At 40.4% G+C, this 21,913-nt stretch overlaps 1 protein-coding gene across 3 annotated transcripts in view; it reads left to right on the top strand.

The window, feature by feature from the left end:
• The window catches only part of ATG7 (autophagy related 7), a 423,049-nt gene that overhangs the window by 384,625 nt on the left and 16,511 nt on the right, over positions 1 to 21,913 (top strand). For 2 of the 3 annotated variants that reach the window (XM_077452129.1, XM_077452130.1), the window contains exon 19: positions 12,363 to 12,428. The exons of the other annotated variant lie outside the window; for it this stretch is intronic. In XM_077452129.1, coding sequence (XP_077308255.1) covers positions 12,363 to 12,407 — 45 coding nt within the window. In that variant the 3' untranslated portion in view covers positions 12,408 to 12,428. The remainder of the gene's footprint in view (positions 1 to 12,362; positions 12,429 to 21,913) is intronic. 3 annotated transcript variants of the gene reach the window in all.

Raw genomic sequence — 21,913 nt, 5'->3', positions numbered from 1 at the left:
CAAGTGGTTAATAATTTATTAAATAACATTACAGCTTCATTTTAACCATGACCTTAAATGTATATAAAGCCCACACTCAAAATGGTGGATTCAGAAATTCCTGATGACGGTCCATTGATTGGCTGAAACGCGTCAAAGCGTTTCAGAAAAATAACTCCATAGTGGATCAAAAAAAAGTGCTACTCCCTAAATGAAACTCCCCCTTCCCCCCAAAAATAAAGGAAGGAAGCAAAATCAAAAAATAATGTTGGCTGAGAACAGGTCAGCAAAAGATACAGCATGAAGGAGCACCGTTTCTAGAGATGCTGGGGTATTCACAGGGTGTCAATCCAGTTACTTGCTTCCACTGGAGTATCGAAAAAGAAAACCGTACCTTGATAGGGAACCCCTTAGCCGGCTATGATATAACATGCTATAGGTGATTTTCTTCTCCTGGAGTCTGCGACGGACATCTCTGAAAGAACTACAGCATTTCTGTGTCTCCCCAGAGAAATCGGGAAACCACATCACCTGTGCATTTTCAAAGGCAAGTTCCTCCCACTTTCGGGCTTCAGCCAGTATGAAATCTCTGTCTCTGAAATCCAGGAATCTGACCAGGAAGGCTTTAGGTGGGGCCCCAAAAGGGCGATTTCCCATGGGGATTCTACCACATAAGTAGGTGGCATGTCGGGCATCTTCACCAGCTTCCTAAAGAACTGTTCAGCGAATACCGCTGGCTAAGGGTCCCTCTGTTCCCTCCGGCAGACTCACTACCCGAACATTGCTTCTCCTTTGCCTAAATTCTGCATCCTCCACCTTGTTAGTCAGAGATTTAACCAGGGTTTGGAGATCAGTGAATTGTGCTACATGGGAGCCCTGCACACCTTCCACTGTTCCTATACGATCTTCTGTTTCACTCATACTTCCCCTGAACTTGTCCAGGTCGTGCCTTATGAGCGTGCATTCAGAGGTCAGGTGGTCATAATGCCAACTTCCGTTCTGCTATGGAATGAGCTATTCTGCCGACAGAGCAGGGTCAGAAGCTGTGGGGTAGACAGCACTTGTAGACTCCATGGCAGCTGCTGCATTGTGTGTAGCTGTCCCAGTGTGAGAAGGTAAGATGGCACCGAGCGAGCACATGATCCACCTCCTCCCAGATTTCTGGATCTTCGGGTCCTGCTGCGGCTTGTTTTTACCTTTTGCAAACATAATTGCAGCCACTGTGGGTTCCAGAGCTTGTGGAGACAGTCTACCAAGTTTGGAACAAATCGGTATCCAGGAAAAGGATATAATTAACAGATAAACATGGAGCTCACAGTTCAAAATTGTCAGTATTTTTTTGTTTATAGCGCAAAAAAAAAACACAGAGGTGATCAAATACCACCAAAAAAAAGCTCTATTTGTGGGAAAATAAGGACATCAATTTTGTTTGGGTACAGCGTCGCATGACTGTGCAACTGTCAGTTAAAGTGATGCAGGGCCGTATCACATAAAATGGCTTGGTCATTAAGGGGGTAAATCCTTCCGGGCTGAAGTGGTTAAAGTGAACCTGTCGGTTTACCCAACATAAGTGTAAGAAGCACTGTTCATTTGTATGTTCATCATCGCAGCTTGATGGATCAGGGTCAAGCAGCGCAAAAGTCATGCTGTCATGTAATGGCTATAATGGCTATAACACATTTCAAATGACACCATAAAAACAGGAATTAAAAATAGCCATAATAAAATAAATTGGCTGTCCTTTACGTTTTTTTTTTTTTTTTTTCCATCTAGGCCTTTTATTATTATTATTACAGGCTCTCCCTGGGCCTCATCTGTTAAAAATACGTTAAATATGCCTACCATTCTCACAGAAGTTCATAACATACACTACTGGACCCTGCACAACTTATCGGTCCAGATTCCTGAACATCCTGTTGGATATGCTTGATTTTGTGTTCATTCCTTTGTTTTATTTGACTGATACTCTCTGTAAATCGTATTCTCCTAATGTGCGGGGCAAAGGAAGTGCTGTATGTAGTAAAGCTAACAAATGCATAGCATACACCAAGGTGCTTACATAAGATACTCCTCCATTGTAATTCTATACAATTAAGCTTCTAATGCCTGGCCCATAGCGCACTTTTCAGTATTGCAGAACATGTTCATTTGAATGTGACTCATTTAGATTAGCTACGTAATGACCTAAATTAACCTTTCTCCAGCTTTTTTTCTCCAGAGAAACACTTGAAATGATGTTCAAATGACAGGGAACAACTGCTAGAATCAATTCATTGGTTGTCAGTGTCCCTCTTACAGTGGTGGTCAGAATTCCACCCTTACAGACAGCTAACTGGAGATGACTGGAGTCATGCCAAAGGCTTTTGCCAAGTGGTGTTGATACTAAAAATATGAAGGCAACACTGAATGGGAGGCCAATCAGTCACAACTTGGGGAACCCACAATAACCTCTGGATGAACCCTAGGGTTTCACAGAACCCTGGTTGAGAATTGATGACCTAGAAAAATGAAAAGCATTTACAGACCAGGATACCATGTTGCAAAAATTGGTCAGCCCTGTAGTGTTTTCAAAGTTGGGGTAATTATCGCCAGAGCTGGCAGTCACATTAATCTGTTATTGTTTGTATTTTTCCAGTGTGGTTCTATTTCTACCCAAGTGTACCACATACTAGAGATCAAGTTGGATGTGCCTCAAGTCATACACCAGGATGAAACACTAATGTTAAATAATTAGAGCATAAGGCTCATATAGAGTGTACAACATATTTTGGGCACAATACTGTTTTGGGGTTCTTGCATCCCCTTCATCAGGGAGGACACAATTAGTACAGGAAGATGAATGAGTCTGTTTGGCCATATCTTTTTCTATATGTCCCTGATAAAGTTGATGCAGGACCCCCAACATGCATTTGCATTTTGTTTGGAACCATTTTAGAATCTTTTCATACCAGTTTTCTGATATAACATCAAGGTATGGTTCATCTTGCTTATGACCTTAATGTATTTACAGAAGAACTACTAAAGCAGGCCATACACTACTAGAATATTATTTGAAAATATTCGTTTTAAGAACACTAAAACATTTTTCTCATCATTACTGGAATCAAATTGACTGCTTTTTAGCTGCTATTACATGAAAATGCAAAGTAACAGGATGGGAGTTTTTTTTCAATTGAACTAATTTCTAACAAAATTAAAAACTGTGTTTTTTTTTTTCATTCGAGAAAGTCCATCTGTTCCAAAATTGAATGTTAAATGCAAACAAAATTTTGAAGTACTTTAAAAAATGATCAGTTCATCAAATGTACTGAGAATTTTTTTTTTTTTTTTAAATATAATGGCGTATGGTCAGCTTAATTGTTCCAATTTACAAGCTGCCTCTGCGTTTTAGCTAACTGCTTTAATACACTATAAATGGACAATGGCACTTGGTGCTTCATTATATATGGGACTGCCGATCATAGAACACCAACCTTGTTGGTAATATAGCAGCTATGTTGTAGTTACAGTGGCACAAATGATCATTCATTTATTTTCACCACCTAAAAACCGGTACATAATGCAAGTAAACATTTTTCAAATGTAATTTATTTTAATAGTGCCCCATAAATGTTCCCAGCCAGCTTAGGCTTGTCAGGAAATAGTTACATCTAAGAAGATATCCAGCGTCTCTTTCCTGCTGAGTACTTCACCCAGCTCAATAATTGTTATGAAATAGGCACACAATCACAGTGAACGGCAGGTTCCAGTTCATGCTGACAAGGATTACATAACTCCTGGTTATGGTTTATGCATTGAGGAGAGCTTCTGTTCTCACTTGTCTAGCTGCTCCTTTTTCATGCAGCATTTTCTATTGTTGACGCTGGGAAATGGAGCACAGTGACTTAAAATTAAAAGAACTCTCATTACGTCTACTCTACAGATTAAACAGGATGTGTATTGATTGATGGTGCAGATGAGTATACAGATTGCTCAGTTTATTTTAAGATGTAAGTGTTATAGCTGTTCTTTCTTTCTTTTGTCTATCTGTATGTTGTATGTATATACATTTATGTGTCACCATATACGGCGGCGAGAGGACACACAGGCAACTATTTGGTGAGGCTGCGGTCCGGGTAGTCTGGCTACTGGGGCTGGGACCGGACTGCGGTCCACCATATGCATATTCTTTGCTTTGCTTTTTCACCACATTCAGTAAGCTAAGTGAAAATTTCCCTGCAAAGTGAACATGCTCTCCTCCTTTAGTCAATCAACCCCAATATATTTTACAGGAAAGAATTGTTTCCAAAGTACTAAATCATTTCGACTAAATCTTGTTGATTTTTGGCCAGGCAGTGTTGTTTATATAGGTGAGTGAATCTAATATCAGCACACCTTGGACTGGTGCTTGTTGCTGTTCTTGTAGTAAATCTACAAATATTTATTTTGCTAGTCCTAAGGGGGAAAAAAATGGGCTCCATCCAGTCCATCCAGTCCACGTCTTGGATTCTAAGCCATGCATGCATGTCCACTATTCAGACTGGTCTGACATTTTTAGTCTTACATTTTTCCATATTCTCGATATAGGATCCCTAATAACATACAGTTAGGTCCATATATATTTGGACATGGGCACCATTTTCATACTTTTGGCTCTGTATGCCAACAGAATAAAATTTTAATGAAACAATCCAAATTAATTTGAAGTGCAGGCTTTCGGCTTTAACTCAAGGGGTTGAACATGAATATGAAGTACAAATTTTAGGAACTGCAACCATTTTTATACACAATCCCCCCATTTTCAGGGACTCAAATGTAATTGGACAAATTAATATAATCATAAATAAAATGCAAATTTTTTATGTTTTGTTAAGAATCCTTTACTGGCCATGACTGCCTAAAGTCTGGAACCCATGGATATTACCAAAGACTGGGTTTTCTCCTTTCTGATACTTTGCCAGGCTCTAACTCGTCTTCATTTGTTCTTTGTGGGTCTTTAGTTTTGCTTTCACCAAGTGAAATGCATGCTCGTTTATGTTGAGATCCGAAAGATTGACTCGGCCATTGCAGAATATTCCACTTCTTTTCTTTCAAAAGCTCCTGGGTTGCTTTTGTTTTGGATCATTGTCCATCTGTACTGTACTATTCTGAAGATGTGTGGGCTGTCAGGTTCAGTGGTATGTACCTTGGTTAATGCAAGGAAGCCGGCCTCCAGAATCCTATATTAAAGAGTCTGGAAGGCATATGTCTCCTGGTGTGAATACAGGGGTTGGCACCCCAGGAAGTAGATCATAGGTTGACTTTCTGCAAATGGGGTTAGAAATTAAGCTGGCCTTGAGTGCTATCAAAGGCCAGGTCTTGGCCTCATTGATATTATTTATCGATACTGGTCACATTCGATTGGAGCTACATGTGGCTTGGATAACCCCAGCTAATTGAGGAAGATTTTCCTCTACTATATACCTGGTGGTCACTTAGTGGCCAGAGATATCTGGTGAGCAAATTTATGTGACACTTCGGGTGAAGCACTTTTTCTTCTTGCAAGAATTGAGCACACTGCACTTTAGGAAGGCACGGTGTTGGAGATATAATATACACAGAAGAGTTGAACCACTATATAGTTTTATTCATATTTATGTTGGACTGATATTTGCTGTCACAAATGTATTCACCTAGGTTTGGGTGATATTGAAATATAAATGTGGTTTGCACCCAATTTTTTATTACTTCAAGGCCGCAACTTAGTCTTCAATCCATACATTTAACAGATCCTATCAGGTGGATTTAAAAAGTCATGAGGATATCGCCTTTGGGAGCAGTGTGCTGCAGGCAGCAGTATAAGTCCTCTGATCTCATGGTGCCCTAACTTTGCTATGTCTCCCTCCCTTCATTTGTCATTGCTCTGGGACATCCCACATAGTAATTACTATGGCTCTGTGTCCCGTGATGTATGATTAAGAAAATTGATTTTTACAGGTAATCTGTTATAAAAATCCTTTTTCTTTGAAGTACATCACGTGACACAGAGGTCCCTCCCCTCTTTCTGGTATACACGTGTATTGCTTTGCTACAAAAACTGAGGTGCTCCCAGTAGTGGGAGGGGTTATATAGGGAGTGGACTTTCCTGTCTTAGGGTGTGCCAGTGTCTAGCACCTGAAGGTGGCCTATAACCCACATAGTAATTACTATGGATCTGTGTCCCATGATGTACTTCAAAGAAAAGGATTTTACAGGTAAGCTGTTATAAAAATTATTTTTTTCCCTCACTTCTGGCTCTCCGTGTGACACAAGGACAATAAATGGAGGTATTATTTGTCACCTGTTGAAAACAGGCAAAGCAAATCATTATCGAAAATGTTACCGCTTCCTCCGGTACAAAAAAACATATCTTTGTTTTTGCCTATGTCTCCATTAGAGAGATTTCCCAATACATGCTTTCCTTAAAGTAAGGGCAAATCTGCCTTATAGGGATCCTGAAAACAATAAAAACTGACAGAGGCCCTACACCAATTCCACTAGGGCCAAAATATATATATTTTTTTTTTACTGGAGTTGGGCTTTATTGTTCCCTTAGAGTGTACAGTGATGTCAACTATGTACTTTTTGAAGACTCAAGAAGATACAAAGTCTGATTAATGTGTGTAGGAATTATGAAGAAAAGTTTGTACTTGCAAAAACTGTTTGAGGATTAACACATGAAACGTGTCTTCCAAAAGTGATTAACACGCAGATGTGTTCTCATCGTTCCGCCGTGCTAAATTAAACAAACGTTGTCTTCTCTGAACAATTCTGTTTGAAGACCTCACTGTCGGCATCAATGAAATTATTCTGCGTGTAGGAACATGCCATCAGAAGACCTAAATGACATGTCTTGGCGATTGCATCATCATCTCAATCTTCACATTCTCATTTCAGAGTAGCCTGGTCTTTCCCTGCTGCTTCAAATAATCTCTCAACAAGTCCTCAGATAGACCCATCAGCTGTAAAACGTCTCTGCCAACCTGGAAATGTATCTGTGAGTCACTGATTAATTATGTCTGCATGGTGTTCAACTACACTGCAACGAAAGGGTTAGTTCAGTGAGTCATGCCAACAAACTGTTAAAGCTAAACTCCAGGCAGAAATAAAAGATAAACATTAGGGCTCCTTTCACATAGGTGGCCCTTCTCTCCATCTGTTGACCTGTGATTACACCGATCAAGGAGGACAGCATCTGCCTACATCCATCAACCTTCATGGATGTTCAGTTACCCTAGACCAGCAGAAAAAGTTTGTGCTTGGGTTTACTTTTACTGACTGGACTGGAAGACAGAGGTCTACTTACAAGCTGTCTCAATTGGCCAGTGCAGGGTGACATGACTTCCATGCATGCGCAGGAGTCAATTTGAGACTGACTCTTAATGTGGTTGTATGGTTGCAGTAATGACATGCTATGACAATAACACTACATTTCAAAGAAACAATATTTCAAGACATTTATGAAGCAGAACATTGTTCAGTAAAAATGTGCTTTCCACATTTTTATGAATGGGAATAAAAGTTTAGGGAGGTAAAAACATGGATATCGGCCTTTGGAACTTTATATGAGATGTGCACAATTAGCCAATGAAATTGACAAATATAAATACAATAAAAACATTTATTGCAGAAATGATCACACATGAAAGAGTAGCATAAACAAAGGCAAAGCCACTACAATTTTGCACATGGTTAACGATTGCATTACATATAAAAAACATGAATGTACATAACCGCTAATACACTTGACGCTTTTTGCAAGATGTGACTCACTCTTCAGGGGTGGATGCATGTAAACTATATCTGAAAATGAATGCCCAAAAAGGTAATTTAACACATGAATAAATAATGGACAAATGGTAAGAGGGGGCCTTACAGAGAACGAGAAGACCCCATACTCACCAATCGGCAAGTCCTAGGCAGAGGAAGATGGTTATGGATGATTGTCTATTTTCACAGACCATCGTTGATTGGTGCAGACCAATACCCTAAATACAAAGGCCTTCAGGTTTTGATCATAGCATTTTTTTCCTCTAGGAAATCCAAACTCCACCTCCCGATAACATCCCTGAACTTATATATGCCATATCTGTATGTAGTGTCTAAATATTTTTCACACTTAACCGCAATGTGTGTAACATTATCAGAGGTGTAGACAAGAGAGACCGCTAATCTTTTGATTACTCAGTCCCACTCTCTGCCTTCTTTCATTACACAGTAATCAGGGCCCACTTTCCCACTCTAAACTCCAATCTGAATTTACTACTGCTGTGCAGTGGATGTTGGAAATTTTATATAACAATAAAAAGGTTTAGTTGGTAATAGTCACAGTGCACTGGACTTGTTCTGTAAAATTGAAGCTTTCTTTGCTGCTTATCCAGGCAACATCTTCAGTTAAAGAAGAGATTTAAAAAAAAAAAAGTTAAATTAATATTTTGCAATTGTTGAGAGAATGTACAGTATATTATAAGCCAAATGGAAATTTTTATACTTGACTGGGTTTTTTCTTAAACATATCCAGTATTTGCATCTCGTGTTTATTTGCTTGAATTAAATACAGTATAAAGAGCAGCTATTTTTGGTGGCCAAAAAAACTAACAAAGTTGAATTCATCATACAGTAAGGAGAGCCTGGAAAAGTACTGAGTGGAGAAGCACGTTGAACAGAGTGTATATATATTTAACTAGAGGAAAAAGAGCAGCTACTCAACATTCACGGTAGCACACGGTTTACAATGGAATCTAGAACTAAATCACCTGATGCAGTTAGAAGCCGAAACATCTCAAATTTGAATGTTACACTTAATGTTAAAACAGATTTTCCCCAATATCTTGTAATGAAATTTGCTCTCTAGCCAAATGATTTTTTAATTTTTTGTTTTTACCACTTGCGGACCATCTACCGCACGTTTACTGCGGCAGGTCGACTCTTTTGCACGAAACTACATGTCTGTATGTCATTTCGTGCAATAGACACTGGGGGGCGCACGCTGATTAGACACAGGGGATGCCAATTGGCAGACCCGATGTCCGCCGGCCACCCACGATAGTTTCCCAGAGAGGCAGACCTCTGTTTTGATAGGAGAGAAGATAGAGATCTTGTGTTCTTGCTAAGCAGGAACACTGATCTGTCTTCATCCAGTCAGACCTTCCCTCATACAGCAAGCACCAGCTAGGCACACATTTAATCCTTTGATCGCCCCTGGTGTTAACCCCGTTCCTGCCAGTGTCAGTACAGTAACGGTGCATATTTTTAGCACTGATCACTGTAATGATGTCACTTGTTCCCAAAATTGTCAAAGGTGTCAGATTGGTCCGCCGCTATGTCACAGTCCCGCTAAAAATCGCTGATCGCCGCCATTATTAGTAATAAAGAAAAATCCCATAAAAATATCCCATAGTTTGTAGACGCGATTTTTTTTTTTTTTTTTTTTTTGCTAATCAATATATGTTTAATGGGATTTTTTTAACCAAAAAAAGTAGCATAATATATATTGGCCTAAATTGATGAAGAAGTTAGATTTTTTTTTTTATTGGGAATGTTTTATAGCAGAAAGTAAAACATATTGTGTGTGTTTTTTTTTTTTGTTGTTTTTCAAAATTGTTACTCACAAAACACTAAAAGAAAGCTCTATTTGTGGGGGGGGGGGAAAGGACATCAATTTTATTTGGGTACAGGGTCAAACAACTACGCAATTGTCATTTAAAGGGGTTCTGCACTCAGAATAAAACATTTGCCCATTCTCTTGCCTCTAGTTAATATATTTTGCGAGATCTCGGCTGTAATTACCGAAATCACGCGAGATGTCAGCTGTAGCACCCGAGATCTCGCGAGATGTCGGGTGCATTAGCCGCAATGTCTCCTGGGATTACACGAACGAGATCCCAGGAGACAGTGCGGGCTTCAGCAGGAAATGACGCTGATCCCCGCAAGAGACCGCCCATCGCCGCAGGGGTTTAAAATAAACTACTAAAGATTACAAAAGGTAGGTGAATGCAAAAAAAAAACAGGTGGCATTATGAAATATATTAACTAGAGGCAAGAGAATGGGCAAATGTTTTATTCTGAGTGCAGAACCCCTTTAAACTATCTCAGTGCTGTATCGCAAAAAAGTGGTTAATTACAACGGAAAAGGTTTATAACCCCTTTCAGTGTTTTTTTTTTCTCTGTTGTCGAGCACCATCTATGGCCTTCCTAAGGCTCTGTTCCCACCTATGCAGCGCAATAACATGCAATATCGCATATGGTCCGATAGAGTGTGAAAAGGTGCTATGGCCTGGCAGGTGCGTGGTGGTGCCATTCATTCTTAATGGCCAACATGCATGCGCTAAATTGCACCACAGCATAAAGTAACCTATTTCCATCTGCTGCTGTTTTTTTTTTTAAGTGCTCAAACTTCTTTTATGCAATTGTCATGCATAGGGCAGCCCAATCACATGAATGGGGCTGCCGTAATGGTGATGCATTAAAACGTACAAACACCTGCACGCCGCTGCACATCTTTAGGTATGAACAGAGCCTAATGAAGTCTGGAATAGTTGTAAAACTGGAACAGGTCCTAACCCTTCCCCACTGTATTAAAAAAAAAAAAAAAAAAAAAAAAAAAGACTGTGGCTTGGTGTACACTTTTACCATTTGAACTTTGAACCTCACACTAAGTTTTTTTACAAATTTCAAGCTTTGCACGTTTTTCTAAGCCACTCCCATTTCAGTGTTTAAATAATGTAATGGTTGTGCCAAAGTAGACAGAGCTGGAAGGCACAATATTGTACCATGATAAAATTAAATGGCATCTGTATTTTATATACACTTTTTTTACCTTTTTTTTTTTTTTTTGGAGGTATGACAGTATTTTTACATGTCCATTACACTTCAATTTTTTTTTAATTAAATATGAAAAAGAAAACCTGTCCCAAACCTATGAAATTCATACTGGGAACTAAACATATGATAAAAAATGCATTAGGAGAGGCGACCTTAAAAAATAAAATAAAAAAATCACAGGTTACTAGCAACTGAAGTTAAAGTGGTTGTAAAGCCTTAAAATTATTGCAAAGTCTCTTTTTCTTAAAAAAAAAAAAAAAAGTTATACTTATCTGCTCTGTGCAGTTGATTTTGCACAGGGCAGCCTGGATCCTCCTCTTCTTGGGTCCCTCTTTGCTGCTCCTGACCCCTCCCTCCCGTTGAATGCCGCTTGCTGTGGGGGCACCCGAGCCGAGCTGCAGCTCCGTGTGTCCATTCAGACACAGAGCTGCCATTTGGCCCCACCCCATCTCTCTCCTTAATGGCTAACTGACTTTGACAGCCGCAGGTGCCAATGGCGCCATTGCTGTATCTTAGCCAATCAGGAAGAGAGTCCTGGACAGCTGAGGGACTCATGAACAGAGATGGGGCTCAGGTGATTATTGGGGGAGCTGAAGGGAGGCTGCTACACACAGAAGGTTTTTTAGAACATAGAATGCATGAAGATAAAAAATCTTCTGCCTTTACAACCACTTTAGGTTTTTCACCTTAAAGCGGAGGTCCACCCTAAAGTGGACCTTCCGCTCATTGGAATCCTCCCCCCCCCTCCGGCGCCACAATTGGCACCTTTCAGGGGGGAGGGGGGTGCAGGTACCTGTACAGTACAGGTATCTGCACCCACTTCCGGGATAGCTCTCTGCGGAAAGGGGCGTAGATTACGCCCCTTTCCGAAAGTCCCCCGCTGCCTGCTGGGAAACACACAGATCCCAGAGGCAGCGGGTCCATCCTTATTGCACAGCGCGACTCGCGCATGCGCAGTAGGGAACCGGGAAATGAAGCCGAAAGGCTCCACTTCCTGATTCCCATACCCAAGATGGCGGCGGCAACACCCGAGAGACGATCGAGAGATCGGCTTCGGGTGCCGACATCGCGGGCGCGCTGGACAGGTAAGTGTCACTATTTTAAAAGTCAGCAGCTGCAGTATTTGTAGCTGCTGGCTTTTAAAATAAAAAAAAAGCGGACTCCCGCTTTAATGCATTCTGTGCTGCAGATCCCCCCCCCCCCCCTCTTTCTTACCTGAGCCTGATACGATCCAGCGATGTGCATGAGCACAGCAGCTCCAGCATCTGTTGCTCTTCTTAGTGCACAGATTGATAGCAGCAGAAGCCATTGGCTCCCGCTGCTGTCAATCAAAAGCTGTGATGGGACAGGGCCAAGTCCCACTGTCTGTGTCAATGGAGCGAGTCTGCACGGGTGCCCCCAGAAGAACAGGATCGGGGCTGCTCTGTGCAAAACCATTGCACAAAGCAGGTAAGTATAACATGTTTGTTATTTATTTTTTATTTTTTTTAAATCATAGATTAAATAAGAAATATCAATTTTCTCTGTAAAACTTGAGCCTGGCTCTACCTTTTCCCACATAGGAAATGAGTCACCTATTGGGTAAACAAGACACCCCATCACATTAATGGACCAATAAGGAGACTAAGGTATGGATGGCGCCATATTCAATGCATACAGGAAAAGTCTTGATTTGCACATAATTTAAGCTCCCCAAATTTCTTGATCTATTGATCATATTGACAAGTGGCTGGTACAAAAGGAAACCTCTGCTTATACATTTTTATCATGAATGTCAAGTTTGCTTAACCATGTCTTGCATTGGAACTGCACTGGACAGTGAATTAAGCTGACTGTTCAGCTTTAAATCCAACTTTGTATATTGTGCTTTAAAAACACAACTGCGCTATTTCATATTAGATCTATGGGTGCTAAATGCAATACTGAACTGCTTTAATTCAGATTTTTGCTTTGCTACATTTGATAGCATACAGTGAAAGCGTCCATTTTTGGTAATGCTTCTGCAAGGAAGAGGAGCATTAAGTGGCTTTTGCAATTCATACCCCAGCGCCCATCTTCCAAGTCCATTAGGCGGAAAAGAGCACATCTGAGCCAACATTTAATGGATAGAGAGGCTGCACAGATTTCTGCTGAGTGAACAAGTTGAATCCACATGATCTGAAGGGGATGGAGGGAGGAGGGAGAAAGCTGCATAGAAGTCGATCAGTTCTGCTCAAAGTGTGTCCTCACAGCTCTGGAGGGAAGGCGTGAGAGGAAGGATTTATTAGGGATTTTGGGGAGCTTCTAACTATAATGAATTTATTCACCACAGACCCATTAACTTGGGGGCTGGTTTTAAAGCTGAACCATTGCAAATTGTACAAGGCATATAAATGTCCATCAGCTGTTGTAATACCAATCTGACACTGTTTAGCTCATGTACAAGTGATGGTTCTAAGCACTTGTGTTTTATAATGCTTGTACTGGAAGGCCTTCCCTATACTGGCTTACTAGAGGCAGGATTACTTTACTACTGTGGCCTGGAACAAAGTCATTGCATCTGTATGTTTTGTAGACATTCCTTAAAGTTGAATAGTGTGATATAAGGTTACTGTATATGCAGAAGGAAACAGAGGTCATGAGAGCTATTAGGATCCATGCATTCGTCAGGTCTAGACTGACAGTCCAGCATTTGCCAGGACCTTGTATATAGGAGTAGGTGTGGACTAGGTTTGCCTTAGGGAAGAACTCGACCATGTTCAGATCCTAGTCTAAACCCACCTGGGAAGCCTGCCACGGTACTGGGCCAATCCTTAATGGCTGGGGCATTCCCCGCCCTGCAGCCGCATGCTCCTTGTAAATGTGTGGCTGTGGGGTGGGGAATGCCTCTACATATTAAAAACAGCCTGCAGGGAAGCAAAGCCAATTGCTTTTTTGGTGCAGACTTTGTAAATTAAGACATATTAATGGAGAAGAGTGACCACACACAGGTGCAAACATTTGGATCTGACCGTTACAGGGATGACGAAAAGAATGATGATTTTTTTTATATTGAATTCTGTTATATATAAAGACTTCTCCTTTAAATGTGATCAGATTACATATGTTAAAGCTGATCTCCAGGGAAAGGAAATATCGGCACTTGCAGAGAACCCCCCCAATCCTCACTGCAAGGGTTAAATCTTCATGTATGCCTAGGGCACCAGTAAAAACTTACTTATCTACTCTGTACCTTGCATCCATAGTCTCCTCCAGGCTATAAGACTGACCCTGCAGCCTATTTTTAAGGTTCTCTGGTGGTCCCAGGCACACTGGTGTCATAGACTACAATGCAGGATCAATAGCCCTGTGTTGTACAAGAGGACAGAGAGAGACCACCCACAAGCTGCATCATTGAGAGAAGAGGATGGTGTTAGCTATGGAAGGAAAGAGGGATTTGGTAAGTCAGTCCTGATTGCCGATACCCTAGAAATGAATAAACATTGAACCCTTGTATTGCAGGGGAACCCTACTGTAAGGGAGGATTTTTCTTTTCACCTGAATTTAACTTTAAAGAAATAAAACGTCTTTAAAGGCTTTGGTAAGACTGGCTGTAGTTATAGAAAGTACATGGTCCTTTTCAATCAAAGCTTTGAAGTTTATTTTTCCTGCAGGAGGAAGTGAATTAAGCTGAACAGAGTCAGAGGATTGACGTTATCATAGAGTAGATCAGTGTGTGTGTCTAACACCCTCCATTGAGATTATTTGTATTGTTTATTATGTCAGTCTGTGTTTTTTCTATATTGCAAGTTATTTTAACAAACGATATTTCTGGGTTCCTTGTATGTAGAGAACATATAAAGGACTTGGCTATATGCATGTGATGAATTTGGCCTTTACCGTAAATGCCGTTCACCTTCTGTTTATGTTGTGCTTGCCATAGATTTTCATTATGATACAGCTGTGAAACCCTAACTGGATAACATTTATTTTGCTTAAAGCACTATATATAATTTTTTTTTTGTAAAGTACTGTTTGTACATTTATTTTCATTTCATTCCTTTTAATATTTTTTTTTGCATCTCAGTGCTGCTGATCACATTCAGCCTCCTTAAGCCATTTGCGGTCCACACATACGCTTTCCAGTGGCAGTTGCTCATCATTCCCTAGACTGGATAGTGAGGATGGTTCCTGCACAATGTGTGTCAGCATGGCCACTTGTAGTCCCAGTGCAGGAGCCCAATTGGAAGACACTTATCACCTTACAACAGGAAGTGTTTGAGCAAGGACCTTAATGGCAGGATCTCCAGATATATGCAATGAAAACTACAGATTTAAAATTAATTGAAAGCCACATTTATATTACTTTAACATTTTAAAGCTTATGTTATGTTTATTGGTCGAGTTTAGACCTACTTTAACCTTAGGAATGTCTGTAGATCAGAGTCAGGCCATCCACAAGACATCCTAGATGGTGTATATCCCGGGGCCAAGTTACAACCCTCATACTCCTGCAAAAAAAATAGAAGGATAGTGCAGTTGGCCAAATCTGTGTACCTGCTTGTCACTTTACAAGGAAGGATGCTTGTGCATTCTGTTAGTGTCTGATGGGAAGAGGCCATTCCAGTACAGATGGGTGCAAATGGTGCTGTTTCTCTGTGCTTATTGCTATCCTTATTAATGTTCATTAAAGGGATTGGAGAGGCAAAGCTGCTACTATGCCTAGGGCCCGATTTTGGATCAATATATCCATTCTGTAGATAATTGCCATAGTCTGATGTCTGCAGGTTTAAAGAACTTTTGGGCTGTCCGTGATGTGCTATTGTTCACTCCAAGTATAGATCCATTTACTTTGGTTTGGACACATTTTGGTGGTGGTGTTTTGTTCTATTTCAGCACAGATTTCATTGGGCATGATACATGCCTAGCAATATCACAGACATTCTTACAATCAGTACCAAATCTATATTGTTATATCAACTTGTTCTAAAAATTCTTATCTAGGGTATCCCCTCATGGTGTTATATCCTGGTCATCCAGGGAGAAATTCAAAGGAGGAATAAAAGGGCTCCAATAGTGTGATACCATTTAACAATTATATTTATTGAAAAAGAAAGCCAAATGGCTATTTACACGATATAAAATAAGTGTGTGCATAAAAAAGTACTTTGCCGGCAAACAAAACAAACACCTGTATTTCCAGGGTCACGTGGGGCACGATGGCATCGGCACGTAGCTCCGCCCGACATGTTTTGTCACGTATGTCTATATGTGCATTTTATATCCTGTAAGTAGCCATTTGGCTTTCTTTTTCAATAAATATAATTGTTAAATGGTATCACACAATGGAAGCCCTTTTCTTCATCCTATGAATTTCTCCCTGGTGACTGGGATATCATGCCATGAAGGATCCATCTGCCATTCCATGGCCCCAACTATCTGGTAAGAGTCCCGATTACCACATGTGGTGTGCCACAGAAGACTCTAAACTAATCCACTTGGTGGTGGAATACATATTAACAATTTTTGTTGGGACTTTTCCTCATTAAACCAAAGGACTCATTGATTCATTTATTCAGTGACTTTTTCATATTGTACCATGCACTTTGATGTTTTTCTTTTAGCGTGTCATAGCACTTCTAGCAATCATTATGGATTAGTGATTTTATTTTTGTTTATGTATGTTACCTTGATATATCACTTGGTAAATCACAGCAGTCCTCATTGTTTTTGTTGATACACTTGTGTTATAGCGCGTATATCACTTCCTTTTATAAAAATTCTTATGTTTAAACTCTAGGCACCAAAAACTTTCAAAGAAGCCAACTTTCATCCAGATGTCCTCAGGGAACCCCCATATTGTGTAAAATGTTGATTATTATTATTTTAATTTGTATTATCAAGTTTAACCCCCTGCATACCAGGCACTAACACCCCCTTCCTGCCCAGGCCATTTTTCAGCTTTCAGCGCTGTCACACTTTGAATGACAATAGCGCCGTCATGCTACACTGTACCCAAACAAATGTTTTCTAATATTCTTCACACAAATAGTTTTCTTTTGGTGGTATTTAATCACTGCTGGGTTTTTTTTTTTTTTTTAGAAAAAAAAAAAGACCATAAATTTTGGATTTTTTTTTTCCATTTTTCTGTAAATTTTGTAAGTAAGTAATTTATCGCCTTCACTGATGTGCACTGATAGGCTGAACTGGTGGGCATTGATGAGGTGGCACTTATGGGCACTGATGAGGAGGCACTAATATGCCACACTTATGGACACTGATGGGCACTGATAGGCGATACAGATGGGCACTGATGGACAGCAGTAATGGGCAGCACTGATTGCCATGGCTAATGGGCACTGATTTGTGGCACTTGTGGGCAGTGGTGGGCACTGATTACTGCCACTGGTGGGCACTGATTACTGCCACTGGTGGGCACTGATTACTGCCACTGGTGGGCACTGTATGCTGGCATTGGTGGGCACTGTATTATTACATTTTATTTATTTCTTTCTATTTCTTTCTTCTTCTATATTGTATTTGGGGTACTGATTATCGGTGCCCTGATTACATCCCTAGATGTCCCCCCTGTGAGGAGATGCCGCTGATCGGCTCTCCTCTCCTCATGCTCTGTCAGTGTGAGGCGAGGAAAGCCGATTACCAGCATCTCCGTGTTTTAAATGTGACCGGCTGTGATTGGACACAGCCGATCACATGGTTAAAGAGCCGTGGACACAGCTCTTTACACAGATCAGGGTCTATCGCCACGCTGCACGCCCCCGTGGGCGCACAAGAGCGGTCGTTCTATGACATCGTCCCAGAACAAGAGCTGCACCGCCCACCGTCATTTGACAGTGGGCGGGCACCAAGCAGTTAATGTAAACTTATTTTTTATTTATGTAGCACCAATAAACTGACTTACAGATTCGCATGCACTAGAGATAGTCTAGGTGAAAGGTGATAACTATTTTTAATCTGGACAAAAACAGTTTTATGTCTGTGACAGTCCCTGATGCTGCTGAGGCTCTTCAGGATTGGAGAGATTAGACATCCTTTTCTAACAGCCATGGTTTGTCAATTGTGAGAGTGCTGGGCCCTGCTACTGTGTAAAAAGAGGTAAATGATACACAGAGGTCTCAAGGATGTAGCCTGAAAGGCTCCAGAATGGCTTCATGGGCATATAAATGTGTTTTTATGTGTTTTTATATATGTTTTTATGGGTTTCTCTGGGTTTTGTAATTCCTGGATTGGGTTCTGGATTTCAGTGACTTCAAAGAGTCTTGAAAAAGGGACAAAGCCTCTAATTCTGGGCCACAGTTTTATTAGACTTACCTGTGTGTGCAGTTGTGCATAATCTTAATAACAGTAATTCAGGGCTTCATCTGGGTGACAAGAGGTCCCCTACTCTGAGTCCAGAGCATGGACCAGAGAGAGTTGAGAGAGAGGTGCATGTAAGCACAGTGCTGCTGAGAGAAAGTCTGAGGATCCAAACCAAAGGCTTATGCCTGAGCAGTGGTGCTGCACGAGGAAGCCAGGATGTTTGATGTCATTTTTATTTGTGTGTGAAATGATGCCCATAAAAAAAGTGGGCTAAAATCCCTAAAACAGTATTTTCTGGCTTGACTGAACTCAATGGGAGGCACTTCATTTGAGTGAACCCCCTGGAATATCACAAATATATAAGCCTTTCCTTGAGGTTTTTGCAGGTTATTTCCAAAGCTTCTCTTCTTGGCCTACACACTAACATTCACCAGGTAATTCCTTTGTGTTTGGGACTCTGCCAACAGATGAATTAAGGCCACCTTTAAGCTTGCACTGAGAGATGGAGCAATGAAACACAGACATCGACCGAGGTGTCGGGTACAGCGTCAATACATCTGAGATGATTACAATATTGGTCTATGGCCATCAGTGTTGCCAATTGCCAGTATAAAATGGGCACTTTTCTCCTGCCGGTAAATGGCAGTGAAAGAAAAAGGTTGCCAGAACAAAATATGGCTGTGACGCTTGGCCGTGGCCATCCGAGTGGCTGCTTCAGTGTGTTCGGACTGTGGTGGCAGTGTGTCACGTGAAGCCATGGTGCAAGGGAACAGAGCAGCCAGAGCCTCGTGTGCAGGACTGTGGAATAGGAGGAAGACAAGGCGGGAGTGGACTGATGGGACCACCTGGCATGGAGAGAGAGGGTCCCTGTGACTCAGGAGGGGACGTGTCATGTTGGTGAGGTGCCATCATCATCATCTGTGCTGTCAGTGTCACTGTGAGAGTCCATTTTATGTGTGTGTGCCACACATTTTAATCTCTTGCCCTCTCGATTCCTGTCCCTGACCTACTCATATACTATATCAAAAATAAAATAAGAAATATCTACCTTAGATCACTTTGCTAATTGCATATTCTACTTGTTTGTAGCCTAAAAACTGAAATTTGCACTTAAAACTGTCATTTTGTAACTTTTGGTTATGCCAGTAAAAACTTGGCTGTGCCAGTAAAAAAAAGCACTATGTTTTAAGCTGATCGCCAAGACTGCATACATCATATCTATGCTGGCCTCCACCAAACCTTTCCATATACAAAACACCAAACATTCGACTTATCCAAGAGTTTGTGTTTATACACAGAAAGCCTCAACATTTTGTTGTCTATTGGCAGCTGAAGTAGGAAATGTGGGTGCCACAATGTCCATAGTAATCTGCAAACAATATTCAGGGTATTTAAAAACATTAATATAAATTGCATTCACATTCATTTCTAAAACAATTGTAAAATGCTGTCGTTTCCCCTTAGTGTGACAAAATCTTTATCTGTAGGACGCACAGCCAGGCTGCCTCTGTAGTAGCTGACCTCTACACACTTGTGGCCCCTCTGTAGGGCTAGTACACTCCAGTCTGCACCAGACCCGGATGTTTGCACAGTAGAAACTTCAGTCTTCAGATCATATCTTTGGTAAATAACATTTATTTGACTAATGTCGCTGGTGAGCACTGTAATCCAAAGCTCCGGACTTTGAAAAGAGGCTTCTGTGCAGGAATAATAGATAAAGATCAGCTTTGTCTGGAAAGTAATTGTGTGCCGACGTTATTTCCATAATTGTGACACTACTCAAATTACCCTACGTGCTGGCTCTAAAGGCAGACATTTCACATCAGCATGTGAAATATTGCATTAATGTCACATTTCTCCCTGGGAACAGAGGGGAACGTCTCTGCTCTGTTTACCAGGGTGCACTCATGATGGCTTCTTTGTATTCACATGTAAAGTGTGGCATTAGTTAATAAGGTCATTATTCCCTCCAACCCCCAACTGTGTGATAATACTTACCAAGTCTCTTTCTCTGGTTTCACATGGCATTTTAATCCCACTGGGAGAGTTTATATGTAACTCATTATATCTATATTATGTATAATTAACGGCGTCAGCAACAAGAAAAATTGAACCAAGTGAATGGCACTGTTTGTGTAAATATTTGCATTAAAAAACTGGTTCCAGGAGCATGTCCAGAGGGTGGTGGTATAAACAACATATCTTTTGAATGGTCTGGAGTTGTAAGTGCATTACCCCAAGGCCCCGTCCTGATGCCAGTTTTGGTTAAGCACTTGCTGACTGCCCTATTGTACTTTTACTGCTACAGAGTGGTAGCTATATACATGATTCTGCTTTCCCGACTGCAGGGGGCACGCAGCTGTGATGATTCAGAGCACAACCTGATCTGCGGGTCCCAGGGACTCTATATCCTCCAGCACCTGCTGGTAAAAAATGGAGAACTGAGATATGCCTAATGTAAACCAGGCATTTCTCAGTTCTGACGAGGGAGTGAGGGTAAAGAGGCAATCCTGTGTCTCTGCAAAGCAGACTCTAGGATCGGCCTCTTCCCCTAGTGAAAGCACCACACTGTGTAAACAAAAACACTGGCTAGGCACACAATTAACCCTTTGATCGCCCTAGATGTTTAACCCCTTCCCAGCCATTATCATTAGTACAGTGTATATTTTTAGCACTGATCACTGTATTAGTGTCATTGTTTCCCACAAAGTGTCAGTTAGTGTCCGATAGGCCTCCACAATATCGCAGTCCTGCTACAAGTCGCTGATCAGCGCCATTACTAGTATAAAAAAAATATAAATACATTTTCCATAAATATTTCCTATAATTTGTAGGCGCTATAACGTTCACATAAACCAATCAATATATGCTTATTGGGATTTTTTAATATAAAATGTATGCCTAAAAGTATGAAAAAATTAATTTTTTTACATTTTTTTATTGGATATGTTTTGTAGCAGAAAGTAAAAAAAATATATATATATATATATATATATATATATATATATATATATATATATATATATATATATAATTTTATTTATTTTTTTTCAAAATTGTCAGTCTTTTTTTTTTTGTCTGTAGCACAAAAAATAAAAAACACAGTGTTTGTCAAATACCACCAAAAGAAAGCTCTATTTATGGGGAAAACATGACATAAATTCTATTTGGGTACACTATTGCACGACTGCGCAATTGTCAGTTAAAATAATGCAGTGCAGCATCACAATAATGATCTGGTCAAGAAGGGGGTAAATCTTCCAATGGTCAAGTGATTAACTTGTTCATAAATGATATTGAGGTCAGTATAAAAAGTATTTAATCTCAGTATTTGCTAAAGATACAAATCTAAGCAGGGTGATGACTTTCCAACAGGATATAGCAGCTTTACAAGAGGACCTCGATAAAATAAAGATGTGGGCATCTACATAGAAAATGATGTTTAATATTGAAAAATGTAAAGTAATGCACTTGGAGGCTAAAAATATGAATGCAACTTATTCACTAGGGGGAGAACCTCTGGTAAAATCTAAGATGGATAAAGATCTGTGGGTCCTAGTAAATTATATATTCAGCATATGCAGGCAATGCAAGGCTAGCAGATGCATTAAAGTAGGTATCAACTCAAGAAGTAAGATTATAATTCTACCACTTTACAAAACTCTGGTTTAGCCACATCTTGAGTATGCCTTCCAGTTTTGGTCACCAGTCCTTACAAAGGTTGTGCTGGAAGATAAGAAAGTCCACAGAAGGGTAACTGAGCTAAAAAGGGGACCATAGAACTTCAGTTATGAGGAACAACTAAAAATAAATGTATTCTCCCTGGAGCAGAGAC

This window comes from Lithobates pipiens, unplaced genomic scaffold, assembly GCF_037356315.1.
Source record: "Lithobates pipiens isolate NorthernLeopardFrog02 unplaced genomic scaffold, aLitPip1_a1.2 Scaffold_23, whole genome shotgun sequence".
NCBI classification, from domain to species: Eukaryota; Metazoa; Chordata; class Amphibia; order Anura; family Ranidae; genus Lithobates; species Lithobates pipiens.
Note: the sequence above shows the minus strand (reverse complement) of the source record. Positions and strands in the feature narration are given on the sequence as shown.